Raw genomic sequence first — 21,536 nt, 5'->3', positions numbered from 1 at the left:
TGAAATCTGACTGATCATATTCTTTGCATCCAAAGATGGAGAAGCTCTATACAGTCAGCAAAAACAAGTCTGGGAGCTGACTGTGGCTCAGATCATGAACTTCTTATTCCCAAATTCAGACTGAAATTGAAGAATGTAGGGAAAACCATTCAGGTATGATCTAAATCAAATCCCTTATGATTATACAGTAAAAGTGACAAATAGATTCAAGATTCGTGAAATTGTACAGGAATCAGGGGTCAAGACCATCCCTAAGAAACAGAAATGCAAAAAGGCAAAATGGTCGTTAGAGGAGGGCTTACAAACAGCTATGAAAAGAAAAGAAGTGAAAGGCAAAGGAAAAAAGGAAAGATATACCAATTTTAATGCAGAGTTCCAAAGAACAGCAAGGAGATATTAAAAAAAGCCTTCCTCAGCGATCTATGCAAAGAAATAGAGGAAAGCAATAGAATGGGAAAGACTAAAGATCTCTTCAAGAAAATGAGAGATACCATTGGAACGTTTCATACAAAGATGCGTACAATAAAGGACAGAAATGGTATGGACCTAACAGAAGCAGAAGATAGGGCAAGAATACACAGAAGAACTATACAAAAAAGATCTTAATGACCCATATAACCACGAGGCTGTGATCACTCACCTAGAGCCAGAAATCTCAGAGTGTGAAGTCAAGTGGGCTGCAGGAAGCATCACTATGAACAAAGCTAGTGGAGGTGATGGAATTCCAGTTGAGCTAGTCGTCACAGTACCTATATCAGTTGTTTAGGAACTGATAATGTATAACAAATGTGTGTGTGTGTGTGTGTGTGTGTGTGTGTGTGTATGTATTTACTTATTTATAAAGAGTAGGGAAAGTGAAAGTCTATTTGGTAGGGGCTGTTTTTCCATGGTTTAAATAGGGGCTCTAATCAAGTATCGTGTGATGCTATCCCCACCCAGTGAAGTCTAGAATTTTGGTCAGGGGATCAGGATGATGAAACTATCTCAGCAGATTCTTCATAGACACTTGGAGTTAACATTATGCTGAGATTACTCTGAGTATATTCTTCCTGAAGAAAACTTTCAGATGCTGCAGAAGGCTAGAAAGCTAAAAAGAACTATTGATTCAGTGAACCTACTTTATGACCACTTTTGACATAGACTCTTGTGCCAATGAAGGTCAATTTGTAGATGGTAAAACACTGCGATTTAGCAACATTTTTTCTTCATACATTGTTTTCCAGAGCTAAATGTAAATAACATCTGGTGTCTTGGCACTGATCTTGGCCAAATTCTGTACAGTGTACTTAAGGGTCAAAAGACAAATTTGAAACAGCTGGAAGTCCTTTAACAAGTGACCACCTGGCCCATGATTTTGTGCTTAGTTTCATCTACCTCTGGAGGGCGACAATAGCTGCTTGTTCATTTTCATTCTCTGCTTGGGTTATCCCGAGGAATTGCCATGCCTACAAAAACATAAAAAACAATGACTGATGTCAACATTGCAAGAGGAAGCAAAATCAATCATGTGGTTTAGCTTGTTTGTTTACATGTGACAATGCCCTCTCTGCGGAGCACCCTGACTTGGATGTGGGTCTTGTAAAGGGAGAAACATTACAACATCACCTGCATTTCTTCATTCAAATTCTTTTGTGGCATCCAGGTCAAGAGTCGCTGTCATTAGTTACAAACTCTTAAGTATTTATTCTCTCCTGTGGCCCATGGAAACCTCTTGAGTCTCTGAGGTTTCATGATATTAGGTATCTTAAAACCGAAAGATAAATTTATAAAAGTATGCATTTATCAGGAAAAGAGGTAGAAAAATAATTTAGGAATATAAGTAGTCAAAAGTTTACAATAAAGAATCGCAAGATGTACACAACAGAAGTAATCTGCATAAATGAAAGTCAAGTAGTTACTATAAGAGGTAACAGGAAATTTAGGAACTAGGGGAAAGAACCCCACCCCCCAGCCCGGTCACACGTGTTCACCACAATACAATAGTTAAAAAGCATAAAACACATATAAAATGCAATATAATATACATATAATTTTATAGCCTACATTTACACTTTGTATTACATTGTTAATTCTTTCATGTTTTTATAAAATCCCCTTCAAAATCTATAATTTTGAATTTCCTTTGTTAAATGGATATCCCATTATTCCCACAACTAACCCCCTTACTGCTCTCCATTGTTTCTAATCCTTTGCTAAAGTCAGTTTGTAAAGAATATCTTCAAATAGATAATGTTTTTCACATCTGGAATGAAAGTTTTTAATATAAAAAGTTCCACTTATATACCTTTAAGAAGAGTAATTCTCACACCATTACAAGCACAATGTACATCAACAAAACCTCTCATTACACACATTGTCCTCAGATTTGCCTGGGGTGTATCAGTTGTAGGGATTTAAAAAGGTTTGCATAACCCGCCCCCGCCTTTGAAATCAATGCTATGAACGTTTTGAAACAAAACTCTATGAAAACATATGGTGTCATCTTGTGTGCATGCTGTGCAGTAAGTCGCTTCAGTCATGTCAGACTCTTTGTGACCCCATGGACTATAGCCCGCCAGACTCCTCTGTCCATGGGATTTCCCAGGCAAGAATATTGGAGTGGGTTACCATGCCCTCTTCTGGGATCTTCCTGACCCAAGGATCGAACCTGGGTCTCATATCTTCTGAACTGGCAGGCAGGTTCTTTACCACTAGCACTACCTGGGAAGCCCAGTGTCATCTTAAAGTGCTGAAAAAATTGTATCAGTTTTTTCCCTCATGGGTTATTATTACACATCCGATACAAATTCATAAAAAAGTACTGAGTATTTCTCTCCCAGAATATTGGGGACTCTTTTACATCTTTAAATATATTCAGAGCAGCTTCTATTTTGATTTCACCTTTCATACATCTTGCTGCTGCTGCTAAGTCACTTCAGTCGTGTCCGACTCTGTGTGATCCCATAGACGACAGCCCACCAGGCTCCCCATCCCTGGGATTCTCCAGGCAAGAACACTGGAGTGGGTTGCCATTTCCTTCTCCAATGCATCAAAGTGAAAAGTGAAAGGGAAGTCGCTCAGTCGTGTCCGACTCTTTGCAACCCCATGGACTGCAGCCTACCAGGCTCCTCTGTCCATGGGATTTTCCAGGCCAAAAGTACTGGAGTGGGGTGCCATCGCCTTCTCTGTCATACATCTTAGAATGCTTCTGAAGATTGATGAAACAATCTTTTTCTGGGGGAATCTTCCTAGCCTTTGGATGTAGTGTCATTTTCACCATTCACAGACCATCAATTACCTTAGCCTTGGGGTCTCCATTGATTCAGAAGTCCTGGTCCTTATCTAGGATCCATTAGTTACCAAGTGTACTCATTTTCTCAGTTGTGAATCTGGGACAATAATATATACCTTTCTATTAAGATTCCCAGGGTTATTGTGACAAATGACATATTGTGTATGAAAACACATAGCATTTAGAAATGTAGGAAGGCATTATTTTGTTGAGGGGGTTGTAGTTTCCTATTAATGCAATGACTTTCTTTTCTAAATTGATTGATCTAAAAATTCCAATATTTTGATTCAGAATTTCAACTCTCAATTCAATCTCATTTCACCATAAACATTCTGAGTAACAAGATACTAGGGGCTTTAACTAGTAATTTATTTGTTCTTTCTGTGCAAAATCAGTACAACCAATAATAATGATGAGGACTAAATACTGACATGTCAGGCACTGAACTAAGCACTGTAATTTCTATGAACTTACTTAATCCTCACAATACCCAATGAGACAGTTATAATTGTGATGTCCATTTTACACGTGAGGGAACCGAACCTTAGAGGGTTTAAACAGCTTGTCCCAGATCACATGGCTTGCTGTGCTGCACTGGTGGTATAGTGGTGAGATAGCTGCCTTCCAGATCACATGGCTCACGGCTAATAAGTGGTAGAGCAGGAATTTGAACCACATGGTTAGGTAGCAGATTCCAGAGGCTTAATCACTATTCTCTACTGCCTTCTCAGCACTGTATACAAATTTCTGCAGTTCCTCTGGGAATATCCCCATATAAGATGTTTTCTGAAAATTATAAACTAAGAAGGAAGCCTTTATACCTGCCAAAATCTTATTATAGGCCTTGGCAAGTTGGAGACTTAGTGAACCAAGATAAAGCTGCAGAAGCCTCTTTGGTGGTTTCCCAGTCTCCATGTCCAACAACTGTTCATGTCTCATAGAAAGGGGCTTGTTTCACATGCAAATCTGATTATGTCCCTCTCCCACAGTGGTTCCCCATGGCTTTCAAGATGAAGTTCAACTCCTGGCTAATTCTTTGTGCCTCCTCTCTTGCCCCTGTCTCCTCCTCTCTTACCATGGATCCAGTGTTTCCTGTCTCTCTGCTACCCATGAACCGTTCCCTCTAAGCAACAGCTGGACCTCCTTATAGTTTTTAATTATCTCTCCTTCAAAACTCAGCTTTGGATTCACTTGGAGGGCAAGGCTGGGTCAGAACCCTTGCTTTCTGCTCTTCTAGCATCCTGCACATACTTTGACACCACATTTATTACACTGCACTGATTGATTTACTTGTCTTGCAGATAGATCACAAATCTGTCCTTTCAACTGGTCCATTTTTTTTCCAGCTCTTCAATCCTTTAGCCCATGCCTGACACAATTCTTGGGACATAATACATGCTCAATAAATGCTAAGTGAGTAAATCAAGGGTGGGATATGGTGTGGCTCTAGACCCAGATGAGACCCTACTCTGCCCCATGAAAACTACTGCTGAGCCTCCAGGTTGGCAGTTTTGGTTTCTCATTTCTTGTCCCCACCTTTTATTTTGGGCACTGTTGACACTGCAGAGGTGGTTAGAAAATAGGTACTTTTTGGCAACTTACAAACATGTATCAGACTTAGCGAGGTTAACTCCTTTGGGAAACTTTACTTGATGAAAATGCCACCTAGTAGAGCTCACTGTCACCCTTTGTCTCTTGTTAGCACATGAAGACCCTTTCTGAGCCTGGCAGGATGAAGGGAAATGATACCTCTGCATCTCCAGGGTCCTGAAGAATTGCTGCCTCCATGAACAGGATGGTGACTGGCAGGTCCCCTTCCTTCAGCCTTTTTAAGCCTTCTTCAAATGCTCCAGGCCAGTCTTTGAAGGGGTTTTCAGTATGAAAGTAATAACCCTATAACACAGAGAGGGGCCAACACAGATCCATTGGTTTAACTCTTCATTGTTACATTCAATCAGTTCTTTCTGAATTTGAATTTAAGTAATTTTATTTATTTAGTTAATTTCAATGAATTTTAAATGCTATTTTTTTCCTTATTGTGACTGTAGTACATTTTCATGGTGTAAATGTTAGATATTATTTTGTTACTGAATAATATAAAAAGAAACAAAAAGATACCTGTAATGTTGCAACCTAAATATGATCGCTGTTAATATTTTGGAGTTTGTTTTCCTTCTGATATTTCTTTTGTTCTTTTTGTTTCAGCCATTTACCCACAAGATTTTAAAAATATTGACTTTTAGGACAAACTTTTGCAGAATGCTGCCATGCACTCTCTTGAAATGTTAATACCACATACTGCAGATCTGTTTATATACAGTGGCCCTTTGGAGGGCTATGAACTATTGTAACATCTAGGATATTTTTTCACCTTCTACTCACCAAACCAGTTTTTATCCCGTTGTGAGGCTGTATCTCTCCGTTGAGAATGCATGTTTAAAAGTTATAGATTTTCTTTTGTTGCAAAAATTTAAATAATACAGATTATACAAATAATCTAGTATTTTCTATGAGTATATAAGTTAAACAAGTCCAGGCTATAAAAGCAAGGTTGTAGCTTAAGCCCCATTTAATTTTAGTTATTAAAATTATTTATATTATGCTAAAAATTAATCAATCCTCTTTTGATGATCACTCAGGTTACTTTCAATTTTTATTGTTGTTATCATGAAGCTACGGTGAAAGTCTTATGCTCAAATCTTTGACTGCATATGATTGTTATCTTCGGATAGACTTCTAGAAGGATTTATTATGCTAAAGGCTATGAACTATTTTGAGCCCGTGATATATGAGGCAGAATTGATTTTGAGAAAGTATGCCATGATAAACTCTCATCAGAAGTATTGGAGATATTATTTGTTGCAACCTTAGCAGCAGAGGCTATCATAAAAACCAATTGGATAAACAGAAACAAACTAGTCTGTTGATGATGCTACTAAGGTTTTTAAATACATCAAATGGAGACCTTCATTCTTCCCAGGTGTTTGTAAAGACAAAACTCTTTGTCAGAATCCATAGGGTATGACCAGCTTATATAGTGGTGTTGGGGTGTGGGACCCTGAGAGGGGGCGCTCAGATGCATGGGTTATAGCCCAGAGACTGATGTTGTACATCAGTGTTCTCTCTTTTCACTTACTTTCAATTTCTTTGTGGAAAATTAATGATTTTAATGAGATGGTTGATCTGATTTTGAGATAGCCTTGCCTACTTGTGGGACAGAGAATACTGGAAGGAGTAAGACATCTTAATGATTATGTACATTGCTAACCCCCTAAAATCAGAGACTATTCATCTCGGTCCTCAGTACCTAGGGCCGAGTAAACAGTAAAATTTGTTGGATGGAACCAAATATCATGGAAGTTATTCAGAATTGAATAAAACTGAGAATTCTTCTACCACAAAGAACCATAACATTAACATCTCTCTCTATATTTCCCGTGTAAGAAAATTCAATGTTTCCATATCTTTTTGTCTTTCAAGTCACTTAAACTGATTTCTCAGTGTTTTCTTTTTTTCCAGGCATTTTTAAAAGCATAAATCCTAGAGCAACTGGGGCTTTATGGGGGAATTTAGCTGGCTGTGGACTGTACGCACACATTTTCTGGGGCTCCGAGGAATCCCCTTGGTACTTGACCCAGCTGTGTGAAGTGTATCTTTTCCACTGAATTCTTTGCTAGCAGCATAAAGACTACCCATGAAATAAAGCCTGAAGCCCCCCTTTTCAACCCTCCCGCCCATTAATATCACTTTTGTCAGCTTATCGACATGGTTCGAGCATTGTGGGATTAGCCCAGCTCTTGTTCTAACTAACCCTCAATGTTAGTTCAGTGACTGGCCAAGCTCTGGTTGGCTGCCAAACTGTCTTGACACTGATAAAAAATAAGGGTGTTCCATTCCAGATTTGCTGCCTTCACACATTGCATGATTACACTGTTTCCATCCACTAGAATATCTTCCAGGTCAGATTGATATTAAACAGTCTATTTAATTTTTGGATTCCACCCCCCCCACAAAATAGTTATCGACTAATTTATAAAAATATGATCCAAAGAGGATGAGAAAACTGGTCAACATTTGAAAGAAGAGAAATGGTCACCTTCTCACTGGCTGAGATTGTAACCTGGTTCTGGGCTTCCTGGTTCTCCGATATCCAGTTCCTCCGGGCCATTTCTTCCCATTCTGCTTGCATCTTATCCCAAAACTCTGTATCTGACTAGAAGACAGGAGAAATGAAGACAGATGGATTTAAGAACACGCTATATCATTTGTTTTATTTCCAAGAGACAGTTTTTCTCACAGATAAAAATGACTTCTGGGGAGGAATAAAGTGTTCAAATTGGCCACATCCAATGACACTCTTGGTTGAAGAGCTTCTGGAGGGCACTCAGCACTCAAGGTGTCAAAGAGTAGTAGCTGTGATTTTTCTCTGGGAGAAACATAGTTACTACCTGAAGAACCAGGATCATATAAAACAAAATTCAGCTAAAAATCCATTATTTGAATAGTTTCAAGTGTGGGTACCTGACACACATTTTGGGAAGGGCAGTCTCTCCTAGAGTTGCTGCCAGGCAATGAGATTGGAATGCAGAAGTAGGAAGTCAAGAGATACCTGGAGTAACAGGCAAGTTTGGCCTTAGAGTACAAAATGAAGCAAGGCAAAGGCTAACAGAGTTTTGCCAAGAGAATGTGCTAGTCATAGCAAACTCTTCCAAGAACACAAGAGATGACTCTCACGACCATCACTAGATGGTCAGTACTGAAATCAGACTGATTATATTCTTTGCAGCCAAAGATGGAGAAACTCTATACAGTCAGCAAAAATAAGACCAGGAGCTGACTGTGGCTCAGGTGATGAGCTCCTTATTATAAAATTCAGACTTAAACTGAAGAAAGTAGGGAAAACCATGAGGCCTATTCAGGTATGACCTAATTAAATCTCTTATGATTCTACAGGGGAAGTGACAAATAGATTCAAGAGATTAGATCTGATACAGTGCCTGAAGAACTATGGACGGAGGTTTGTGACACTGTACAGGAGGCGGTGAGCAAAACCATCCCCAAGAAAAAGAAATGCAAAAAGGCAAAATGGTTGTCTGAGGAGGTTTTACAAATACCTGAGAAAAGAAGAGAAGTGAAACGCAAAGGAGAAAGGGAAAAATATACCCAACTGATTGCAGAGTTCCAGAGAATAGCAAGGAGAGATAAGAAAGCCTTTCTAAGTGAACAATGCAAAGAAATAGAGGAAAACAATAGAAGGAAAGATTAGAGATCTCTTCAAGAAGATTAGACATACTAAGGGAACATTTCATGGAAAGATGGGCACAATAAAGGGCAGAAAAAATAAGGACCTAACAGAAGCAGAAGATATTAGGAAGAACTGGCAAGAATACACAGAAGAACTATACAAAAAAGGTCTTAATGACCTGGACAGTCATGATGGTGTGGCTACTCACCTAGAGCCAGATATCCTGAAGTGTGAAGTCAAGTGGGCCTTAGGAAGCATCACTACAAACAAAGCTAGTAGAGGTGATGGAATTTCAGCTGAGCTATTTCAAGTCTTAAAAGATGACACTGTTAAAGTGCTGCACTCAGTATGCCAGCTAATTTGGAAAACTCAGCAATGGCCACTGGACTCGAAAAGGTCACCTTTCATTCCAATCCCAAAGAAGGACAAGGCCAAAGAATGTTCAAACTACCATACAATTTTGCTCATTTCACATGCTAGCGTTAATAGTCCTTCAAGGTAGTTAAAAAATCCTTCAAGCTAGGCTTCAGCAGTGCATGAACCAAGAATTTCAGATGTACAAGCTGGGTTTTGAAGAAGCAGAGGAACCAGAGATCAAATTGCCAACACCTGTTGGATCATAAGAAAAAAGCAAGAGAATTCCAGAAAAACATCAAATTCTGCTTCATTGACTACACTAAACCCTTAGTGTGGATCACAACAAACTGGAAAATTAAAGAGATGGGACTACCAGATCACCTTACCTACCTTCTGAGAAACCTGTAAGCAGGTCAAGAAGCAACAAGTAGAACTGGACATGGAATACTGGACTGGTTCAAAATTGGGAAAGGAGTAAGTCAAAGCTGTATGTTGTCAGCCTGCTTATTTAAATTCTATGCAGAGTGCATCATGCTAAATGCCAGTCTGGATGAACCACAAGCTGGACTCAAGACTGGTAGGAGAAATATCAATAACCTCAGATATGCAGATGATACCACGTTAGTGGCAGAAAGTAAAGAGGAACTAAAGAGCCTCTTGATGAAGGTGAAAGAGGAGAGTGAAAAAGCTGGCTTAAAACTCAACATTCAAAAAATGAAGATCATGGCATCCAGTCCCATCACTTCATGGCAAATAAATGGGGAAACAATGGAAACAGTGACAGACTTTATTTTCTTGGGCTCCAAAATCACTGCAGATGGTGACTGCAGCCATGAAATTAAAAGATGCTTGCTCCTTGGAAGAAAAGCGATGACAAACCTAGACACTGTATTAAAAAACAGAGATGTCACTCTGCTGACAAAGGTTTGTCTAATCAAAGCTATGGTTTTTCTAGTAGTCATGTATGGATGTGAGATTTGGACCATAAACAAGGCTGAGTGCCGAAGAACTAATGCTTTTGAACTGTGGTGTTGGAGAAGACTCTTGAGAGTCCCTTGGACTGCAAGGAGATCAAACCAGTCAATCCTAAAGAAAATCAACCCTGAATATTCATTGGAAAAACTGTTGCTGAAGCTCTAATACTTTGGCCACCCTATTCGGTCAGCCGGCTCACTGGAAAAGACCCTGATGCTGGGAAAGACTGAGGGCAAGAGAAGGGGGTGACCGAGGATGAGATGGTTTTATGGCATCATCGACTCAATGGGCATGAGTTTGAGCAAACTCCAGGAGACAGTGAAGGACAGGCAAGCCTGGCATTCTGTAGTCCATGAGTCACAACAAGTCAGACAGGACTGAGTCACTGAACAACGACAATGAAGAATTAGAGTAGCTCCTTTGGGACTGGCTGGGCAGTGGCTTGGGAAGCAGCTGGCCATAGGCACAGAAAGCAACACTGGTTTATCCTACTCTGTGCCAAGCTCTCTGTTAGGAGAAAACTCAGCCTAGAGGGTTATGGTCAGAAAGCTAGGATTACACAGGTTCTGAACCACAGTCTGGTTTCTAGGCCTGTACTCATCACATTATGGCAAAGGTGTCCTCCTGGTGCTAAAGAATAAAGGAGACTGGCTTTGGGTGTGAACTCGACTGAAATCTTCAAGGTCTTCTATAGCAGGATGATTTTTTGAAAAATAACACTGTGGGGTGGGAGGTGGGAGGGGGATTCAGGATTGGGAGCTTATATACACCCGTGGTGGATTCATGTCAATGTATGGCAAAACCAATACAGTATTGTAAAGTAAAATAAAGTAAAAATTAAAAAAAAAACCAAACACTGTGTTTTCCTCTTTATAACTTTCCTTTATGTCTTCCCAAGGGGAAACCAGGCCATTTGCTCTCCCTTACTTCAGGGGACTGAAGCAGACATTTTCTGCAAGATCTGTCCCTGGTTGGCTTCTATTTTACTAAGCCTGAAGAGAGTACTTGAGGTGTTCTGGAGGGAGGAAAAGGGGACAAGTATCTTAAAGACCTTAAGAGAGGAGGGGAGATTTCCAGGGACAGGAAAAGAGAAGGAAGGTGGTGGGTTCTGAGATAAGTGGGAAATGATGCTTAGCTTTTAAGGATTTCCCTGGCAAACTGACCTGACCTCCAAGAGAATGAGACAGGGTGTGCTAAGAACTCAGATTCCCACATGACAGAGAAAGAGATACAAACTGGACTTGGATCAACCCTTTGGGGCTTGGATGGCTGTTAGTAGTTAGCATGATAGACAGGAAGTTGGAGACTCTGTCCTTGTTTTTGGCACCACATAAGCATTCCATATTTGGTGGCTGAGACTAAGTGACCTGCTTGGAAACCACTATTTTCCTTAAAGAAAACAGTGAAATGGGTATTGCTTGAACATCAAAGTTTGGAACTGAGATCCAATTTCTCTGCAAATCTCAGCTTCTATGATTCTAAATCTGGGACTTGCTGGGTTGCTCTTCATCTTTTAATCCTCCCAGTCTCACCCTCTACTCCACCCTCATTCCTGGGTGGTGGTTGTTCAGGGGTAAGACCTTGTCTTCAAAGTTGCTCTAAATGATAATTATAAGCGTATTTCTTCTGAATATAAGCATGCAAGGAAAAAGGGCCAGCCCAGTGTGATTAATCCCAGGCTACTAAGTAAATAGCACTTCTTCTTTACTATGTCCAGAATACTCATTTCTACCACAGATATAGGTTCTGTCCCATCAGTAGAGGTTTTCCCCTCAACAAAGGCTCAGGACAGCAGGCATCTTGGTAATGTATATCTGATATGCTAGAAGTCCACGGAATGGCCACCAGTTATCCAGGTTAAGGTTAGGAATAAAATTCAAAATGTCTCTTCAATGAGCCTTTCTGGTAGAACACCAAATTGTGCAAACAGAATGATCTCAGTTATATAACAGCTAGATAAAAGACTAGAAGGAAATATCCTGCCATGTTAAAAGTAATCTGTCTTTCATACAGATAGCCAAGAAACACATGAAAAATGCGCAACGTCACCCATTATTAGAGAAATGCAAATCAAAATTACAATGAGGTATCACCTCACATTGGTCAAAATGACCATCAGCAAAAAAAAAAAAAAACAAAAAAAAAACAAACTACAAACAATACATGCTGGAGATGGCATGGAGAAAAGGGAACCCTCTTGCACTGTTGATGGGAATGTAGACTGGTACAGCCACTATGGAGAACAGTATGAAGATTCCTTAAAAAACTAGGAATAAAACTATGAATGCATGCATGCTAAGTCACTTCAGTCATGTCCAACTCTGTGTGACCTTATGGACTTTAGCCCACCAGGCTCTTCTGTCCATGGGATTCTCCAGGCAAGAACAGTGGAGTGGGTCGCCATGCCCTTCTCCAGGGGATCTTCCCGACCCAGGGATCAAACCTGGTCTCCTGCATTGCAGGCAAATTCTTTACCAGTTGAGCCACAAGGGAAGCCCCCCAAAGTACCAAATGACCCAGCAATTCCATTACTGGGCATATACCATGAGAAAATCACAATTCAAAAAGACATATGTACCCCAATGTTCACTGCAGCACTATTTACAATAGCCAGGAAATGGAAGCAACCTATATGTCTATCAACAGATGAATGGATCAAGAAGTTGTGATATTTTATACACACACACACACAATGGAATATTATTCAGCCATAATAAGGAACAAATTTGAGTCAGTTCTAGTGAGGTGGATGAACCTCAAGCCTGCTACAGAGTGAAGTCAGAAAAACAAATATTGTATATTAATGCATATATACAGAATCTAGAAAATGGTACTAATGGACCTATCTGCGGGGCAGGAATAGAGATGCAGACGTAGAGAACAGACTTGTAGACACAACAGGGGAAGGAGATGGTGGACAAACTGAGAGAATAGCATTGAAATATATACATCACCACATGTGAAATAGATGGCTAGTGGGAATTTGCTGTGTAATGCTGGAAGCTCAACCTGGTGCTCTGTGACAACCCAGAGGGGCAGGATGGCGCAGGGAGTAGGGAGAGGTAGCATATGTAGACTTAGGACTGGGTCACTCTGTTGGATGGCAGAAACCAGCACAACATTGTAAAGCGACTATCCTCCAATTAAAAATTTTAAAAAAAGAGTGAACTGTCTTTGAATGAAGGGCTGATGGGTGATGTTTTTCCTGCTTCTTTATGCTCTTTTGTACTTCCTGAATTTTCTATGAGTATGCATTGCTTTCATAATTTAAGAAAGGTTAAAAACGATAAAAATTATCTTTTTAAAATACCATGAAACCTGCACTGAAGGTTTCATTTTCATACTGAAGGGACTCATTTTCTTGAATAGGCTTTTAAAGATGCAGGTTCAGCTTGTCTGAATAGAAACAAACCGAAATCTATCAAGTGAATTTTATGTTTACTGACTCTCCTGAGCCCCCTGATGGGTGGTGTGAAGTGCCTATGACTTCAAGTATTTTCTAAGGCAGTTAAGTTCCCCTAGTGAGACTCCTTGGCATCTAAAGCTATTAAAAGTCTTTTGAATGAAAGAATGAGGAAGATTTTGTAAGGTATACTTCTAAATTACAAAAGTCACCTTTCCTGAAGTTTCAAATTAGAGCAGTAGATGCATAAAATTGCTGTGGAAAGAGAACCTCAGTTGAGGTGGGGCTGTCAAGCCCTAATTTAATGAGGTACACTAGGACTGGCTGTTACCACTTAGAATAAGTCCTGCTGACTAATTAAAGTGCACCACACAGTTTCATTTAATTACAGAAGACTACTTTTAGCACAATCAATTTTCATCCAGTCTCAGAATCCAGACTTCATTCTCGTAACTGCAATTAACACTGCTTCTTTTTTTCATTCCTAATCAATTTCAGAAAAACCTGAAACACGTTTGAATTTTAAATATTTTAGACATGACTGAGGGGGTTTTATGTTTTGATGATTTTGTCAGCTGTTCTGGGATGCTGGTAGATTACTTTTTATACGCTACAGGTAATATATTATATGCTTACACCAGAAACAAGCTATTGTTTGCAACCCATTTTCATTTTAAAAATAGTTTTCTGATGATGACAATGGTATTTTACTACAAACCTGGGAGATGCAGTATGGTGGTTAAGAACGGAAGCTGTCTCATCATGTTGACTTAGAAACAAATTCTGGCCCTATAGCTGACCTTCTACAAGTCCCGTAATAGCTCCAGGTCTCATTTTCCTTATCCTTAAAATGAAGATAAGACTAGTGGTCTTGGCTAGTCACTATAAGGACCAAATGAGAAAGTGTATCTGTGGCATAAAGCACATGGTAAATGTTCAGTAAAAGTAGGTGTGCTTACAAGTGTTTTTGTACCTTTGAGAAAAATACAAAGAACGAAATAAAAATCACCCACAAACTCAAAGCTCAAATACATTTCTGTGAGTATGCTGGTGTTTTAATTTCTGTATATACATATTCTCTCCTAGATGCTTTTCCTCTCTATTTAAGTCTTCCTTTTCTACCTAATTATTAAAAAATAAGAGCAAGGTTAAGAAAATGCAAAAATGGAAAAATTGCAAACATGCAAAAATGTTTCACTACTGCAAAAATGGACTGTTATATAGCAATTAAAACAGTACTTATGAAGAATTTATTACAACATGGGGTAGGCCCTGAGTTATAATGTTCCTTGTTATGTAGTATGGTCACAATGATAGAAAATGGCAAGTAATGTGTGAGGGGAAAAAAAAAAAAGACTAGAGAAATGCACCTACAGTTCATGGGTTTGAATGATGAGGAATTTGCCCCAAAACCTTTCCTTGCACTTTTTAGCATTTACCATATCTTCTTTTGCTAGCATGTGTTATTTTAGTGAAAAAGTAGGATTTTCTTAAAAAAGCTTCCATCCAACCTAGATGTCCGTCAAGAGATGAGTGGATAAAGAAGTTGTAGTACATATATACAATGGGATATTACTCAGCCATAAAAGGGAATGGATTTGAGTAGGTTGAACAGAGACAGATGAACCTAGAGCCTGTTATAAGAGTGAAGCAAGTCAGAAAAAAACATATATATTAATGCACATATATGGAATCACAAAAAAATGGTACTGATGAACCTATTTGCAGGGCAGGGCTAGAGACAAAAACATATGGAATGGACTTGTGGACACAGCAGGGGGAAGAAGAGGGTGGGACGAACTGGGAGATTAGCACTGAAATACATATATTAGCATGTGTAAAATAGATAGTGGGAACTTGTATAACACAGGGGGCTCACCCTGGTGCTCTAGACGGAGAGGGGTTGGATGAGGGTGTGAAAGGGAGGCTCAAGAGGGAGAGGATATATGTATACTTAAGGCTGATTCACATTGTTGTATGGCAGAAACCAACACAGCATTGTAAAGCAATTATCCTCCAATTAAAAAAATTTGTATAAAAAATTAACTCAATAGCAAAACCCAAATAATCAATTAAAAAATAGGCAGAGAATCTGAACAGATTTTTTTTTCAGAGAAGACATACAGATGGTAATGTGGAAAGGTGCTCAGAATCACTTATTCAGTGAAATGAAAATCAGAAACACACTTGTTAGAATGGCTATTATCAAAAGGCAAGAAATAACAAGTGCTGGTGAGGATGTGGGGAAGAGGGAACTATTAGTGGAAATGTAAAGTGATGCATCCACTATAAAACTGTATGAAGTTTCCTTAAAAAAATTAAAAATAGAACCATTCTGTGCTGTGCTTAGTCATGTTTGATTCTTTGTGACCCCATGACTGTAGGTTCCCAGGCTCCTCTGTCCACGGAGACTTTCCAGGCAAGAACACTGGAGTGGGTTGCCATGCCCTCCTCCAGGGGATCTTCCTGACCCAGGAATCGAACCAAGGTCTTCTGCACTGCAGGTAAATTCTTTACCAGATGAGAGACCAGGGAAGCCCAGAACTATTCTATAATTCAGCAATTTCACATCTGGGTATTTATCTAAAGGAAATGAAAACACATAACTTGAAAAGATATGTATACCCCCATGTTCACTGCAGCACTATTTATAATAGTTAAGATATGGAAACAATTTGTATCAAAACAGATGAATGAATAAAGATGTTGTGGTGTAAACAAACAAACAAACCCCCAAACTTCCATCTTTTCAGTTTTGATTCCTCTGTGATGTCTTCCCCCAAAACCCTACACTAGAGCAATCTCTTACCTCTCTGAATTCCAATAAGAATATTCTGGATCAGTGGTTTGGAAAAAGAGAGCTGTGTGCTAGAAGCTGCCATTATCCTTGTGAACTTGAGAGGTCATTTAAACTTATCTGTACATTATCTTTTGTCATTTGTAAAGTAAGAAGACTGAGTTCATTTGACAATAACTCAGGTTTCTTTGTCTGTACAGACTGACTCAGAAGAATAAGGTGGGGGGAGGGAGATCTTAGTCCAGAATCATCATTATTATTATTTTTTGGAAGGGGGCTTCTAGCCTGTTCACTGATCTCCAAAAACTGTTCTTTAAAATATTTCTCTAAACGTATACTTGACATTTTCCTTTCACTTTTTTATTGTAAAACTAGCAAACAAAAATTCCTAAGAACCATGACAAAATTAAATAGTAATTAAAATACAAAGAATAAGGAAATAAGCAATTAAACTTAGAACCAGTGAATTTTAAGGGATAGCAGCATATTATCAGCTCCCATTCACCAGTCTATTTTGGTCATTCTTGAGTTGAAATAGAGTAACTTTCCATTTTGCAGTCAAACATAATTGTCGATTAGAAAGATCCTGGGGTTGTGTCATGAAGGAATTGATTGAGGTGAGATTATGTGTCAGTTCTACCCGTGAGGAGTTTGACTCTTTTGCCTCTTTAGAAATTGATTAACTGTCACTGGATCAAAACTTAAAAAAAAAACATCAATCAAACATCTCATTCTGCAAATACAAAAGAAAAGAAAGTATCCCTTGTAAGGCAGAGAAAGAAAATCACTATGCAAGTTTGGATAAAGTGTTTGCCACGATAAATTTCCATTGAAGTGAAACTGTACAGATGAACTAGGGACCTCATTGTCCTGGATCTCATAGCCCAGGCTGGTGAAGAGTAGCTGAAATGTCCCTACTCACATCACTTGTTGACTTACAGGTAATATTAGTTGAAGATTCCATATGGCTGCCCAAAGAACATATTCAGCCTGAGGCTGCAATTAAAGAGTGCAGCACAGGTGAATTCTAGCAAACATTTAGAGAAGAACAAACGCCTATCCTTCTGAAACTCTTCCAAAAAATTGCAGAGGAAGGAACACTTCCAAACTCATTTTATGAGGCCACCATCACCCTGATACCAAAACCAAATAAAGGTATCACAAAAAAAGAAAATTATAGGCCAATATCACTTATGAAAATAGATGCAAAAATCCTCAACACAATTCCAGCAAACAGAATTCAACATCACATTAAAAAGATCACACACTATGATCAAGCTGAGTTTATTCCAGGGATGCAAGGATTCTTCAATACATAAAATCAATCAATGTGATACACCATATTAGCAAACTAAAAGATAAAACCATCTGATAATCTCAATAGATGCAGAAAAAGCTTTTGACAAAATTCAGCACCCATTTATGATAAAAACTCTTTAAAAAATGGGCATAGAAGGAACCTACCTTAACATAATAAAGGCCATAGACAACAAACCCACAGCAAACAAAAGTGAGAAATTGAAAGCATTCCCTCTAAGATCAGGAACAAGTCAAGGGTGCCCACTCTTGCCACTATTATTCAACATAGTTTTGGAAGTCCTAGCTATGGAAATCAGAGAACAAAAAGAAAAGGAATCCAGATTGGAAAGGAAGAAGTAAAACTCTATTTGCAGGCAACATGATACTGTACATAGAAAACCCTAAAGATACCATCAGAAAACTACAAGAACTAAACAGGGAATTCAGTAAAGTCACAGGATACAAAATCAGTACACAGAAATCACTTGCATTCCTATATACTAACAATGAAAAATCAGAAAGAGAAATTAAGGAATCAGTCCCATTTACCATTGTAATAAAGAGAATAAAATACCTATGAATAAATCTACCTAAGGAGACAAAAGAACTGTATACAGAAACTACAAGACACTGATGAAAGAAATCAGAGATGACATAAACAAATGGAGAGATGTCCATGCTCCTGGGTTGGAAGAATCAACATTGTGAAAATGACTATACTACCAAATGCAATCTACAGTTTCAATGCAATCCTTATCAAGTTACAAATGGCATTTTTCACAGAACTAGAACAAAAAATTTCAGAATTTTGGAAACACAAAAGACCTTGAATAGCCAAAGCAATCTTGATAAAGAAGAATGGACCTGGAGGAATCAACTTACCTGATTTTAGACTATACTACAAAGCTACAGTCATCAGGACAGTATGGTACTAGCACAAAAGCAGAAATATAGACCAGTGGAACAAAATAGAAAGCCCGGAGATAAACCCATGATTCTATGGGCAAGTTACCTTTGAAAAAGGAGGCAAGAATATACAATGGGAAAAAGACAGTCTTTTCAATAAATGGCCCTGGGAGAACTGGAAAACTACATGTAAAAGAATGAAATTAGAACACTTCCTAACACCATACACAAAGATAAACTCAAAATGGATTAAAGACCTAAATGTAAGATTGGAAACATAAAACTCTCAGAAGAAAATGTAGGCAGAACACAGTATGACATAAATCATAACAAGGTCCTCTATGACCCACCTCCTAGAATAATGGAAATAAAAATAAACAACTGGGACCTACTTAAACTTAAAAGCTTTAGCACAGCAAAGGAAACTATAAACAAGGTGAAAAGACAGCCCTCAGGATGGGACAAAATAATAGTAAATAAAACAACTGGCAAAGATTAATTTCCAAAATATATGAGCAACTCATATAACTCAATACCAGAAAAAAAACCAACTCAATCAAAAAGTGGGAAAAATACCTAAAAAGACATTTCTCCAAAGAAGACATACAGGTGGTTAATAAACACATGAAAAGTTTCTCAACACTGCTCATTATTAGGGAAATGCAAATCAAAACTACAACAAGATATCACCTCACACCAATCAGAAGGGCCATCATCAAAAAATCCACTAATAGCAAGTTCTACAGAGAGTGTGGAGAAAAGGAAACCCCCTTGTACTGCTGGTGGGAATGTAAAATGATATAGCCACTATGGAAGACAGTATGGAGATTCATTATAGGAGACTGGAATGCAAAAGTAGGAAGTCAAGAAACACCTGGAATAACAGGCAAATTTGGCCTTGGAGTACAGAATGAAGCAGGGCAAAGGCTAACAGAGTTCTACCAAGAGAATGCACTGGTCATAGCAAACACCCTCTTCCAACAACACAAGAGAAGATTCTACACATGGATATCACCAGATGGTTGACACCGAAATCAGACTGATTATATTCTTTGCAGCCAAAGATGGAGAAGCTCTATACAGTCAGCAAAAACAAGACTGGGAGCTGACTGTGGCTCAGATCATGAACTCTTTATTGCAAATTCAGACTGAAATTGAAGAAAGTGGAGAGAAAAACTAGACCATTCAGGTATGACCTAAATCAAATCCCTTATGACTACACAGTGGAAGTGGGAAATAGATTTAAAGGATTAGATCTGATAGACATAGTGCCTGATGAACTATGAATGGAGCTTCGTGACATTGTACAGGAGACAGGGATCAAGACCATCCCCAAGAAAAAGAAATGCAAAAAACCAAAATGGCTGTCTGAGGAGGTCTTACAAATAGCTGTGAAAAGAAGGAAAGTGAAAAGCAAAGGAGAAAAGGAAAGATATACCCATTTGAATGCAGAGTTCCGAAGAATAGCAAGGAGAGATAAGAAAGCTTTCCTCAGCCATCAGTGCAAAGAAAGGGAGGAAAACAACAGAATGGGAAAGACTAGAGATCTCTTCAAGAAAATTAGAGATACCAAGGGAACATTTCATGCAAAGATGGGCTCGATAAAGGACAGAAATGGTATGGACCTAACAGAAGCAGAAGATATTAAGAAGAGGTGGCAAGAATACACAGAAGAACTGTACAAAAGAGATGTTCACAACCCAGATAACCATGATGATGTGATCACTCACCTAGAGCCAGACATCCTGGAATGTGAAGTCAAGTGGGCCTTAGAAAGCATCACTACGAACAAAGCTAGTGGAGGTGATGGAATTACAGTTGAGCTATTTCAAATCCTGAAAGATGATGCTGTGAAAGTGCTGCACTCAATATGCCAGCAAATTTGGAAAACTCAGCAGTGGCCACAGGACTGGAAAAGGTCAGTCAGTTTTCATACCAATCCCAAAGAAAGCAATGTCAAAGAATGCTCAAACTACCATACAGTTGTACTCATCTCACATGCTAGTAAAGTAATGCTCAAAATTCTCCAAGCCAGGCTTCAGCAATATGTGAACCATGAACTCCCAGATGTTCAAGCTTGTTTTAAAAAAGGCAGAGGAACCAGAGATCAAATTGCCAACATCCACTGGATCACTGAAAAAGCAAGAGAGTTTCATAAAAACAGCTATCTCTGCTTTATTGACTATGTGAAAGCCTTTGACTGTATGGATCACAAGAGACTGTGGAAAATTCTTCAAGAGATGGGAATACCGGACCACCTGACCTGCCTCCTGAGAAACCTGTATGCAGGTCAGGAAACAACAGTTAGAACTGGTCATGGAACAACAGACTAGTTCCAAATAGGAAAAGGAGTACGTCAATGCTGTATATTGTCACCCTGCTGATTTAACTTATATGCAGAGTACATCATGAGAAACGCTGGGCTGGAAGAAGCACAAGGTGGAATCAAGATTGCCAGGAGAAATATCAATAATCTCAGATATGCAGATGACAATACCCTTATGGCAGAAAGTGAGGAAGAACTAAAGAGTCTCTTAATGAAGGTGAAAGAAGAGAGTGAAAAAGTTGGCTTAAAGCTCAACATTCAGAAAACTAAGATCATGGCATCTGGTCCCATCACTTCATGGCAAATAGATGGGGAAACAGTGGAAGTGGTGGCTGAATTTATTTTTCTGGGCTCCAAAATCACTGCAGGTGTTGACTGCAGCCTTGAAATTAAAAGATGCTTACTTTTTGGAAGGAAAAGTTATGACCACCTAGACAGCATATTAAAAAGCAGACACATTACTTTGTTGACAAAGGTCCGTCTAGTCAAGGCTATGGTTTTTCCAGTGGTGACGTATGGATGTGAGAGTTGGACTATAAAGAAGGCTGAGCACCGAAGAATTGATGCTTTTGAACTGTGGTGTTGGAGAAGACTCTGGAGAGTCCCTTGGACTGCAAGGGGATCCAACAAGTCCATCCTAAAGGAGATCAGTCCTGGGTGTTCATTGGAAGGACTGATGTTGAAGCTGAAACTCCAATACTTTGGCCACGTCATGCAAAGAGCTGACTCATTTGAAAAGACCCTGATGCTGGGAAAGATTGAGCGCAGGAGGAGAAGGGGTGAGAGGATGAGATGGTTGGATGGCATCACCAACCCGATGGACATGGTCATGTGGACTCTGGGAATTGGTTATGGACAGGGAGGCCTGGTGTGCTGCGGTTCATGAGGTCACAAAGTTTCGGACACGACTGAGCGACTGAACTGAACAATTCAGCAGTACCACTTCTAGGCATATAC

The 21,536-nt window shown here is 39.1% G+C and overlaps 1 protein-coding gene across 15 annotated transcripts in view; it reads right to left on the bottom strand.

The window, feature by feature from the left end:
- PEX5L (peroxisomal biogenesis factor 5 like) overlaps positions 1–21,536 on the bottom strand; it is a 284,291-nt gene that overhangs the window by 14,987 nt on the left and 247,768 nt on the right. For all 15 annotated transcript variants that reach the window (XM_069559537.1, XM_069559558.1, XM_069559480.1 and 12 more), the window contains 3 exons: positions 7,368–7,484; positions 5,021–5,164; positions 1,375–1,445 (listed from right to left, as the gene is read on the bottom strand). In XM_069559537.1, the coding sequence (XP_069415638.1) occupies positions 1,375–1,445; positions 5,021–5,164; positions 7,368–7,484 (332 nt within the window). The remainder of the gene's footprint in view (positions 1–1,374; positions 1,446–5,020; positions 5,165–7,367; positions 7,485–21,536) is intronic.

Source organism: Ovis canadensis, chromosome 1, assembly GCF_042477335.2.
Source record: "Ovis canadensis isolate MfBH-ARS-UI-01 breed Bighorn chromosome 1, ARS-UI_OviCan_v2, whole genome shotgun sequence".
Lineage (NCBI taxonomy): Eukaryota > Metazoa > Chordata > Mammalia > Artiodactyla > Bovidae > Ovis > Ovis canadensis.
The sequence above is the reverse complement of the archived record's forward strand: the minus strand, read 5'-3'. Positions and strand labels throughout refer to the sequence as shown.